The 12,374-nt window shown below is 44.3% G+C and overlaps 1 protein-coding gene across 1 annotated transcript in view; it reads left to right on the forward strand.

Annotated features, from left to right (window-relative positions):
- The first annotated feature begins 5,840 nt into the window (after positions 1-5,840).
- The window catches only part of LOC145349478 (solute carrier family 15 member 1-like), a 51,082-nt gene continuing 44,548 nt past the window's right edge, over positions 5,841-12,374 (forward strand). The window contains exons 1-3 of the mRNA XM_080198017.1: positions 5,841-5,871; positions 11,209-11,325; positions 11,549-11,586. Coding sequence (XP_080054143.1) covers positions 5,841-5,871; positions 11,209-11,325; positions 11,549-11,586 — 186 coding nt within the window. The remainder of the gene's footprint in view (positions 5,872-11,208; positions 11,326-11,548; positions 11,587-12,374) is intronic.

Genomic DNA, 12,374 nt, shown 5'->3' on the forward strand with positions numbered 1-12,374 from the left:
ACCCCTTCACTGTTGAACGACTTGTGTTATTGGTGGGAGAATTCTCAGTTTGTCAGAGAGCGGCTAATGGGGCAATCGCGTCAAATCGTAGACTATTTTCTAACTGGGGAGAGAGTTCAGAAATCAGAAGCGCAAAAGGGACTTGGGAGTCCTAGCTCAGGATTCTCTGAGTTATAGAGGTTTACAACATGGAAACAGGCCCTTCAGCCCAACTTGTCCATGCTGTTCTTTTTTTTTAAACTACCGTAAAAGTCCTAATTGCCCGTGTTTGGCCCATATCCCTCTATACCCATCTTACCCATGTGACTGTCTAAATGCTTTCTAAAAGACAAAATTATATCCGCCTGTACTACTACCTCTGGCAGCTTGTTCCAGACACTCACCACCCTCTGTGTGAAAAAAATTGCCTCTCTGGACACTTTTGTATCTCTCCTCTCTCACCTTAAACCTCTGCCCTCTAGTTTTAGACTCCCCTACCTTTGGGAAAAGATGTTGACTATCTAACTGATCTATGCCCCTCATTATTTTATAGACCGCTATAAGATCACCTCTAAGTTTCCAACACTCCAGGGAAAAGAGTTCCAGTCTATTCAGCCTCGCCTTATAACTCAAACCATCAAGTCCCACTAGCGTCCAAGTAAATATTTTCTGCAATCTTTCTAGTTTAATAATATTCTTTCTATAATAGAGTGACCAAACTGTACACAGTATTCCAAGTGTGGCCTTACCACTCTTAAGTTAACTTGCAGGTTGAGTTGATAGGTTGATAGTTAGGAAGGTAAATGCAATGTTAGCATTCGTTTTGAGAATACAAGAGCAGGGATGTACTGCTGAAGCTTTATAATGCATTGGTCAGACCCCATTTGGAACCGTGAGCAACTTTGGGCACCATATGTAAGAAAAGATGTTCTGGCCTTGGAGAGAGTCCAGAGGAGGTTCACAAGAATGATCCCAGGACTGAAAGGCTTGACGTATGAGGAGCCTTTGAAGACTCTGGGTCTGTACTTGATGGAGTTTAGGAGGATGAGGGGGAATCTCATTGAAACTTACAGAATACTGAAAGGCCGGGATAGAGTGGACGTAGGGAAGATGTTTCCTTTAGGAGAGAGTAGGCCCTTTAGAACTGAGCTGAGATGGAATTTCTTCAGCCAGAAGGTGGTGAATCTCTGCCACAGAAGGCTGTAGAGGCCAGGTCATTGAGTGTGCTTAAGACAGAGATAGATAGGTTCTTGATTGGTAAGGGGATCAAAGGTTATGGGGAAAAGGTGGGAAAATGGGGTTGAGAAACTTATTAGCAATAATCGAATGGCAGAGCAGACTTGATGGGCCGAATGGCCTAATTCTGATCTTATGGTCTTTCTTTTTCCCCTGGGGCTGTGTTTAAGCATTTCCAGTGTGGATGTAAGGACAGGTCCTTAAAAAAAAAGAATTTGTGAATGGTGGGGACTAAAAACTGCAGATGAAAACAGCAATTTAGATGTCCAGGTACACATCGCCAAAGGCTAGTGCACATATCCAGTAAGATTTGCTAGAAGGATACTAGAACTGAGAGGCTAAAATTGTCAGGAAAGATTGAACAAGCTGAGACTCTGTACCCAAAAAATAAAACAGATGACTGAGGGGTGGACATGGAGAGGTTGGTCTCACCCACAAATGGCACCAAAGCCAAGAATGATCCATGGAACATTGTCACTAATAAATCCAGTAGGGAATTCAGGAGAAACCTCTTTACCCAGAGAATGGGATCAGTGTGGGAAATCCATCACCACGGGGAGTGAAGTGTAGATACGTTCCAGGGAAAGATAGATAAACAGATGGAAGCAAAGAATAGAAGGATTTGCTAAGAGGGTGGGGTGAAATAGGGTCAGAGGAAGCAAATGCAGAGTTTAAATGCCAGCACAGACAGTTGAGTTGAATGGTTTTTATTGCCATATTGTAAATTTCCTGTAGATTGCAATATATATAAGTCAATCTTTGAAACTTTCAAAAGTCCTTCCAAAATCGGGGAGAGTCTTGCATGCTGAGTATGAAATGCAAACTGTGTTGTTGCAGGTGGTTCCATTTCTGTTCGTTGGTGGGAACGTGCGTCTGCTCTGTGTGGGCATGTCTTAAACTCCATAAAATGTCAGAGCAGAAGTAGGCCATTCAGCCCATCAAATCTGTTCCGCCATTCAATGAGATCATGACTGATCTGATGTGACAATCCTCAACTCCACTTTCCTGCCTTATCTCCACACCCCTCGATTCCCTTACTGATTTAAAAACCTGCCTGCCTCAGCCTTGAACACACTTAATGACCCAGCTTCTACTGCCCTCTGTGGTAAAGAATTCCACAGATTCACTTCCCTCTGAGAGAAGACATTCCTCCTCATCTCTGTTGGAAATAGGCGACCCTCTTGTTCTGAGATTATGCCTCCTGGACCTAGACTCTCCCACATGGGGAAACAGTCTCTCAACTCACTGAGGAAAGAGCAGCATCCCAAAAGCTTGTGATTCCAAATAAACCTATCGGACTTTAACCTGGTGTTGTGAGACTTCTAACTGTGCCCACCCCAGTCCAACGCCGGCAGCTCCACACTAAGCCTCTACCCTGTCAGTCCCTCTGAGAATCCGATATGTCTCAATAAGATCCAGCACTCTCTGTATCCCTTATTTGATCCCATGTACTGACGTATCAAGTCTCAGCATGTTTCTCAGATGGAAAATTGAGGCTGACTCCTAATGGGTGGTGGTGGTGGTGGGGTTGGGGGGGGGTCAACTTATATGACGAGTATGGGCCTAAACATGCATTTTGGCACCAAATACTGAGATTGTCTCAAATACCTGGTCGATTTATCTGCCTAGACCTTCAGTAAGAATCTGGTGTTTTGTAAATTGGCACTGATCCAAGTTAATGACGGTATTATTAAAAACACAGACATTAATCTAATCATTAATTAACCATTATCTCACTTGCATGCATCAGCAGAACTAAGAGCCAATAGGGATAATTTCCTAACTTGAAAGGTTGTCTGTTTCCAGGTGAATTACGTCAGTGTGTCTGTCGCTGTCTCCTTTTGTACTCAGAGAAATTTCATCTCCTTCACAAATTGTGAGGAACGCACAAATAATTTCAGGAAGTGAAATAGAAGATAATAGGATTGGGAGATAGACCATGTGGGTGTCACTAACAAGGCCAGCATGTATTACCCATGCACATACCTTTGAGAAGGTAGCGGTAAAGCCATTACCTTGAATGGGGTGGCACGGTAGCACAGTGGTTAGCACTGCTGCTTCACAGCTCCAGGGACCTGGGTTCGAATCCCAGCTCATCACTGTCTGTGTGGAGTTAGTATGTTCTTCCCCCTGTCTGGGTGGGTTTCCTCCGGGTGCTCCGGTTTCCTCCCACTGTCCAAAGATGTGCGGGTGAGGTGGATTGGCCATGCTAAAATTGCCCCTTAGTGTTCTGAGATGTGTAGGTTAGAGGGATTAGTGAGTAAACATGTAGGGATATGGGGGTAGGGCCTGGGTGGGATTGTAGTCGGTGCAGACTCGATGGGCCAAATGGCCTCTTTCTACACTGTAGGGTTTCTGTGATTTCTGTGAATATAGCTGAGTGACCTGTAAGGATATTTTAGAGATCAGTCAAGAGATAAAAACATTGTTATGCCTCTGCAATTATAGAGGCCAGAACAGGTTCTTACAACAATCTGATAGTGCCCTGGTCATCTTTGCACAGCGGTTAGCACTGTTGCCTTTCAGTGCCAGAGACCCGGGTTCAATTCCTACCTCATGTCACCGTGTGGATTTTGCACATTCTCCCCGTGTCTGCGTGATGTGAACAGATCAGTAATTTGAATCTACAGTTGCCGTAGTCCCAGATGACTATTAGCTGCTTTCCCCTTTTTTGAGTGGGGGGGAGAGCTGACTGGTGCTGATTTAACCTGAGGATCACCACACTTAAGGTAAGGTTGAGAAGGTGGGGCCTTTATGAATAACCTCAGTCAGTAAGGAATTGGACCCACGCTGCGTAACGAGCCAGCCGTCCAACTAACTGAACTGAACCAACTCCCAACACAATTCTAATCACCAGCTAAACAATTCTGCTTGAAGGTATAACAGTATAAATTAAGTATTCTTTCATAAAACGGTTCCCCAACAGAGCTCTCTGTAAAATATGGACAGCTTTGATGGAGTGGCTTTGAGAAGGTCTTTTCACTCGTAGGGAGGCTAAAATTCGGAGCCATTAGTGTAAGATAGTCCGATGGGGATATCTGGAGAAACCTGTTTACCCAAAGAACAGTGAGAATGTCATTCACTATCACAGGGAGTGGTTGTTGCAAATATCATAGCTGTGTTTAAAGGGAAAACTGGGTAAACACACAGAGAGAAAGGAACGGAAGGATGAAGTCTATAAAGTTTATTAGTGTCACAAGTCTGAGGTCACTTTTCACTGTATCCCAATACACGTGATAATAATAAATCAAATCAAAGTAGGCTTACATTAACAATGAAGTTACTGTGAAAATCCCCATGTTGCCACAATCTGGTGCCTGTTCCGTATACTAAGGAGAATTTAGCATGACCAATGCATCTAACCACATCTAGAGGCTGCACGGTAACACAGTGGTTAGCACCGCGCCAGGGATCTGGGTTCAATTCCTGCCCCGGGTCAATGTCTGTGTGGAGTTTGTACATTCTCCCCATGTCTGCATGGGTTTCCTCCGGACGCCCCAGTTTCCTCCCACAGTCCAAAAGTGTGTGGGTTAGGTTGATTGGCCATGCTAAATTGATCCTGGTATCAGGGGGATTAATTAACAGGGTAAATATGTGGAGTTATGGGAATAGGGCCTGGGTGGGATTCTGGTTGGTGCAATCTCGATGGGCTGAATGGCCTCCTTCTGCACTGTAGTGATTCTATGTTTTATGTCACATGCTAACTGACTCAAGAACAGCTTCTTCCCTGCTGCCATCAGACTTTTAAATGAACCTATCTCACATTAAGTTGATCTTTCCCTATACCCTAGCTATGGTTGTAACACTACATTCTGCACTCTTCCTTTTCCTTCTCTATGAATGGTATGCTTTGTCTTTAAAGTGCACAAGAAACAATACTTTTCACTGTGTACCAATACATGCGACAATAATAAATCAAGTCAAATCAGAGTAGTCTTATGTTAACACTGCAATGAAGTTACTGTGAAAATCCCCTAGTCACCACACGCCGGCGTCTGTTCGGGTACACTGAGGGTGAATTTAGCATGGCCGATACATCTAACCAGCACATCTTTCGGATTGTGGGAGGAAATCAGAGCACCTGGAGGAAACCAGATATATTGATGGGGGGAGATGAAGTAGGGAGGAGGCTGAAATGGAGAATAAACACCAGTTGGACCAAACGGAACATTTCTGCACAATTTTATCCCATGACAAAGGACTGTGTCTATTGTAGGTTACAGACTGTGCTGATTGAATTGTTTGACCACATTCTGCTTACTCTGCTGTTCTTGTGTTGTACGCACTGATCTGATGGCAGCCATAGATAAGGGCAATAAGCACAGAATCCACATTAGAATAATTATGCACAAACCACATCGCCCCTTTTCAGTGTCACGCACTTTCAGGACAAATGAAATGAATCTTCCTGAGAATTAATTCACCTGCAAAGGTGTTGATGAAGAAAATGTTAAAACTGATTAAGGTAACAATCGTTAAGCAAATGTTTAAAACACAGGGCCCGATTTTGCCGTCAAGTTGCGCCCGTTTTTCAGGAGCGAAAACTTGGCAAAGTCGGGCATGAGGCGAGTAGTGCGATCCACGCCCGCCTCCGCACCCATCCCCCCCTTTAACAAGACCCGAAAATGGCCACGATTGGGATCACGCCCAAAATGGGTGCGACAGCCATTTGCATGCATTTGAATTGACTTAATGGGCTGCATGCCCAACCTTACCGGCACATCCCCCCTTTACCACCGCCTTCACCCATCCAGAATCGGCGCAAAACAGACATGCTCCACAAGATTCGGGCGCTCCAGTTGGTGAGGAGGTAAGTGCCGAGCGTCTGATGGTTTTCAGCTTGAGATCGGTTGGGGGGGGTGGTGGTGTGTGGGGGGGGGGTCTATTGCCACTCCGCCTGAGAGCAATAAGCTGGAAGGGACTGGGGGGGGCGCGGTGGGGTAGGATGTGTCCGCCGCCAGCCTGCCTGAGATCAGTGAGGGGGAGAGGCCCACAATCGGTCTGGGTGGCAGAGGGGGATGGGGGGGACAGTAATGTTGTGGGGACCAGGGGGAGGAGGTATCCAGCCCAAAGGCGATGTAGCAGGGGAGCTGCATTCTATCATTTTTTTTTCCTCTGCGCGTGCGCAGGTGGAGGTGCCGATCGGAGCTGCAGAGTTTTGGGCGTGTTAAGCCCCCCCTTACAGGCTTCTGCGACGCGATTCAGAATCACTGTCATTTTATCAGGCAGAGTGCGCGTGGAGGCGCCTGAGAACGGGTCTAAAAATCAGATCTAAAACACCCCCAGTTTCAAGTCTGTGCAGCACTTAGAATCCAGATGGTAAAATAGGGCCCATAGAATCCATTCAATTTAATATTAACAAGTACCAGAAAAGTGAAATGATAACTTTCATTGCAATGTGGATCCGAAATGTGGATTTTTTTGTTGTTGATAGTGGGTACAATTTCCCAGCTTGTTTTATATCAGCCGTACATTCTAATCCCAATCTCTCAAAGATAGGATGCCCACTGATTGTAAAACCCAACAAGTTACCCACTTATACCCTGGAGCACATCCCTATTCACAAATGGATGCTCCTAAGATTGCTACTTGTGTCAATTTTGAATGGTACCGCAGTCCTGCACTATAAAAAAAAACCCAATGGCTGGAATTTTACCGTCTCACCTGCCACGGGAATAGAGGCTGGCAAGGGGCAGACCACGGATAGGTCTATTGACCTATCGGTAGCGCAGTGGGTTAGCACTGCTGCTTCACAGCTCCAGGGTCCTGGGTTCGATTCCCGGCTCAGGTCACTGTCTGTGTGGAGTTTGCACATCCTCTTCGTGTCTGCGTGGGTTTCCTCCGGGTGCTCCAGTTTCCTCCCACAGTCCAAATATGTGCAGGTTAGGTTGATTGGCTGTGCTAAGAAATTACCCCTTAGTGTCCAGGGATGCGTAGGTTAGAGGGATTAGCAGGTAAATATGTGGGGATTATGGGGGGTAGGGCCTGGGTGGGATTGTGGTTGGTGCAGACTCGATGGGCCGAAGGGCCTCTTTCTCCACTGTAGGGTTTCTATGATTCTACAACCTCGGTTTTATGGATTTGGGATGAGTGAGGCTGTAAAGTCCTGCTCAATGAACTCAAAGCAGAAATAAAATGCAGGGAACATTCTCTGCACAAACTGTAACCTCCACTTTTAAGACCTCTTTAAGACCCTCCTTAAATCTACTTTTCTGATGGAGCTTTCAGACATCCTTCTTTGGTGTGAATGGTGACGTTTTCTGAATTTAAATGAGCAGCTGTTGAATTTCAATGAAGTGAGATAATTATTTGCATTTAGCCTGAGTTGGGATTGCAAATTGGAAGACCAGTTAATCTGGAACTTCCCACGTAAATGCACGTCATCTCTGGACGTTTGTACATCCCTCTCTTCCCATGGCCTCATTATCAGTTACTGCGCCTGGGCCTAAACTCTAGAAGTCCCTCCCTAAACCTCTGTGCCTCCTTTAAAAGACACTCTTTAAAACCTGTTTGACCAATCTATCATCTTACGTGGCTCCATGTCAAATTATCTCCTGTGAAATGTCTTGGGATGGTTTAGTATGCTAAAGATGCGATATAAATGCACATTTTTGAGGGGTTTTTTATTCCTTCATGAGATTTGGTCGTCGCTGGCTGACCAGCATTTATTGCCCATCCCTAGTTGTCCGAGGGCAGTTGGGGATCAACCACATTGCTGTGGCTCTGGAGTCACATGTAGGCCAGACCAGGTAAAGATGGCAGATTTCCTTCCCTAAAGGATATCAGTGAAGCAGATGGTTCTTCTGACGATCGATAATGGTTTCATGGTCATCATTAGATTGGTATGGATGGGAAATAAACACTGGCCTTGCCCCATGAATAAACTTAAAAGTATCGAGTTAGAACCTGAAGTTTAAAGTTCATTTATTAGTATCCAAATAAGCTTATATTAATGCTACAATGAAGTTACTGTGATATTTTTTAATTGAGTTCAAAATCCACCATCTGCTGTGACGGGATTTGAACCTAGATCCCCAGAGAACTGGCTGAGTTTCAGGATTAGTCATCTAGCAATAATACCACTAGACCATCACCTCCCCTTATCCCCAGTGATGAATGTAAGGAGAAGCTACATAAACATGAGAGAGAAAGGGGTGGCACAGTGGTTAGCATAGCTGCCTCACAGCGCCAGGATCCAGATTCAATTCTGGTCTTGGGTCACTGTCTGTGTGGAGTTTGCACATTCTCCCTGTGTCTGCGTGGATTTCCTCCGGGTGTTCTGGTTTCTTCCACAGTCCAAGTCACTTAAGACACGGGTAGATAGATTTCTGATAGACAGGGGGATTAAGGGTTATGGGGAGAAAGCGGGAAAGTGGAACTGATCCACTTCAGATCAGCCATGATCTTATTGAATGGCGGGGCAGGCTCGAAGGGCTGGATGGCCCACTCCTGCTCCTATTTCTTATGTTCTTATGTTCCAAAGATGTGCAGGTTAGATGGATTGGCCATGCTAGATTGCCCCTAGTGTCAGGGGTATGAGCAGAGTAAATGTGTGGGGTTTTGGGAATAGGGTCTGGGTGGGATTGTGCTTAGTGCAGACTCGATAGGCCGAATGGCCTTCTTGTGCACTGCAGGACTCTATAAATTCTAATAGAAGGACAGGCTGTGATACAATCTATATAACTCACTGTGGTAAACCAGTAACAAAGTGCTACAGCAGGCATGTTGACAAAGATAGTCTTGTTCTATTTTTAATCTCTAGCATCTAAAGTGAAGGCAAATTCCTGCACACAAGACCTTACGGTGGAATGGAGAATCTTCGTTGCTGGTTATGGTTTGTGAATTAGAAAATAAACGTAAGTAAAATGCTCACTTGTGCAACATTTGGCCGAGCATTCTGACATTTTTCCATTGTTGCCATTAACCCCTGGAGGTGTGGAAAATCTCAGGTAAGGGCATAGAACTATTACGAAGAAAGAAAGGTTTGAATTTGTATGGAATCTTTTCCGTCCTCCTGATATCCCCAAGCACTGCTTCAAGAGCAGCAATGGACGGGAAATAAACACTGGCCTTGCCAGTGACACTCCCATGAATGAATTTAAAAGTACCTAGTTAGAACCTGAAGTTTAAAGTTCATTTATTAGTGTCCCAAGTAGGCTTACATTAACACTGCAATGAAGTTACTGTGAAAATCCCCCATGCTGGTGCCTGTTCCGGCACACTGAAGGAGAATTTAGTATGGCCAATGCACCCAACCAGCACGTCTTTTGGTCTATGGGAGGAGACCCATGCAGTCACGGGGAGAACGTGCAGACTCCACACAGACAGTGACCCAAGCTGGGAATCGAACCCAGGTTCCTGGCACTGTGAGATAGTAATGCTGAGCACTGTGCCACTGTGCTGCCCTAGTAAGTGATGCCAAATTTACTCTGTACCTATACAATCTGAACAATTAATCAATGATTTACTCTAATATTTTGCCTCCAGGATACAGACTCCTCCATAATCCCCTCATTTTCATATCAGTTGTTCCTGTGCAATAACCACTGGCAAAGCCACTATCTTCACCTTTCCCTGTTGATCTCTCCCTTCCTTATTTGTTTTGGTCAGTATGAAGGCAAAGTCCTTCTGTTTTCTACACAAACACCTCTATCTTATCAGGAGGTGAAGGAAATTCTGCATGTCCACTACAATTTCACCAACTTTTACAGATGCACTATAGAAAACATCTTTTCTGGCTGTATCACACCTTGGTATGACTCTGTCCAAGACCGCAAGAAACTATAAAGGGTCGTGAATGTAGCCCAGTCCATCACCCAAATCAGCCTCCTATCCATTGACGTTGTTGATATTTCCTGCCGCGTTGGAAAAGCAGCCAGCATAATCAAGAACTCCATACACGCTGGACATAGTCTCTTCCACCTTCTTCTGTGGGGAAAAGATACAAAACTCTGAGGTCACGTACCAACCAACTCAAGAACAGCTTCTGCCCTGCTGCTGACAGACTTTTGGATGGCCCTACCTTATATTAAGTTGATCTTTCTCTACACCTGTAATGACTGTAACATTACATTCTGCACTCTCTCATTTCCTTCTCTATGTATTGTATGCTTTGTCTGTGTAGCCTGCAAGAAACAATACTTTTCACTGTGTGCTAATACTCGTGACAATAATAAATCAAGTCAAATCAAATGATCGGACTTGTGAATGGACCTATCTCACACCAAGTTGATCTTTCTCTACGCCCTAGCTACGACTGTAACACTACATTCTGCACTCCTTTCCTTCTCTATGTACGGTGTGCTTTGTCTGTATAGCATGCAGGAAACAATACTTTTTACTGTATACTAATTTATATGACAATTAATCAAATCGAATCAATAATGTGTCTGCAGACCTCCAATCGAAGTGATAAGGACAGGATAAGTTTCTCTTTTCGACTCCGCCAGACCTGTGATATATTTGCAGTGTGCGTTTTTTGTTGCAGCGTTTGTGAACTCCACCACGTCACAGACCAGGTGCTTTTTACTGAACAAACCTGAAAACCAAAATGAGATGTTGAACCCACAGGAGTTAGGGTCACGATCAGATAGGATCCACCCAAACAGCAAGTGGGAGTGTGAACACTTGCCTGCTAATGTATGATAAATAGCTTTTGCCTTTCAAAAGCTTTTGGAATTCACATAAAAAATTATTTAAGCCACAAAAGTGCATTTTTCTTGCGTTGGGAACCAGGTGATTGCATGTACAGGGAAACAGCAGTGAGTTAGATGGGTCACAAAAGAGGTCTGATCTTGTCACTGAGTAATTAAATGGATTAGCGAAGCTACGAAAGTTGCTCGGAATGTTTTGGCGTTTTCGTTGCCAAGTTAATTCTCCTCCCTTTAGAGCAGGAGGATCTATCTGGACAATCTCACCTGCTGTTCCAGGGATATCACCATTCAATCTCATCAAGTTGAATGGGAGAACGACCTTGGTCACCTGACTGATAAGAAGTGGACCAGGTTCAAGGTCTGAACTTTAAAAATCAACCTCAGCCTTTCTCAACCCCTTTTCAAGTTTGGATTTCCAGAGTAGAGCAAGGCACATCAGTCAGCTCCAGAATGAAAGGTTGGTGACTTCGTTGGTTTATTGTTTGCATTGAAATTCTTGCCAATTCCAATTGCTCAGTCTGACTCAAAATTCTCCACCTCGTGTTCTTCTTCAAACTGAGTAATCTACCCGTCACAAACTTCGATTCCTTTGCAAGGCTGTCAGTATGACCATGTTAAATAGTTCCCCAAGATGTCAAAGCAAGTGCTCATTTCTTCTTTGTTTTCTAACTATTCCGCAGGCGAAAAGAACAGAGACGTTGAAGAGGCGAAATCAAAGGTTGGTCATGTTTCTTCTAAATTTATTTCATCCTCAGAGTCAAATATTTTGCAGGGAGCTCTGTTTAGCTAAATATATCATGTGCATTTTGCAAGCTCAAAGCTAAGGACATAGTTCTCCCACTCAGTTTTCCCTGGAATTATATTGTGTGATTTTATTATTTATTGGCAGTGTGAAAAGTCTCTTGATAATTTACTACATGACGACTTTTTCAAGGAGAATATTCTTTGTGTCTGAAGTATTTACAGATTACCTCCCCACCCCGTGACATGCACCTTTATTCAAAGATCAGATAGTAAGTCTTGCACTGACCCGTGTAATCTTTAATACCCATGGTACTGAAACATTTTCTTTTTCGCTATTTTCTAAGGTTACCAATCTTTGCCAGCCTGCGTTCTGGGACTCTGACCAAAGCGCACTGAACTGATAGGGAGTGGGATAGCTTGATCTGGGTTTTGGACAAAGCTCAGCACAACATTGAGGGCCGAAGGGCCCGTACTGTGCTGTACTGTTCCATGTTCTATGTTCTAAATGTGAGGTATTTGCATGCACCTAACTGTAGGATGACTCTTAGTGCTTTTGAGCCAATTAAACGTCTTGCTGAAATGCAGTCACTGACGGAATGTTGGGAACACAGCAGACGATTTGCGCACAGCAAGATCCCACAGCCAGCAATGCGATCTTGACCATATAATCTGCACATTAAGTAGTCTCGCAAGGTTAAAGTCCAACAGGTTTATTTAGTAACACAAACTTTTGGAGTGGTCGCATTACAACCGTTATCTTGC

This window comes from Carcharhinus amblyrhynchos, chromosome 10 (genome assembly GCF_965287045.1).
Source record: "Carcharhinus amblyrhynchos chromosome 10, sCarAmb.v2.hapA, whole genome shotgun sequence".
In the NCBI taxonomy this organism is placed as follows: domain Eukaryota; kingdom Metazoa; phylum Chordata; class Chondrichthyes; order Carcharhiniformes; family Carcharhinidae; genus Carcharhinus; species Carcharhinus amblyrhynchos.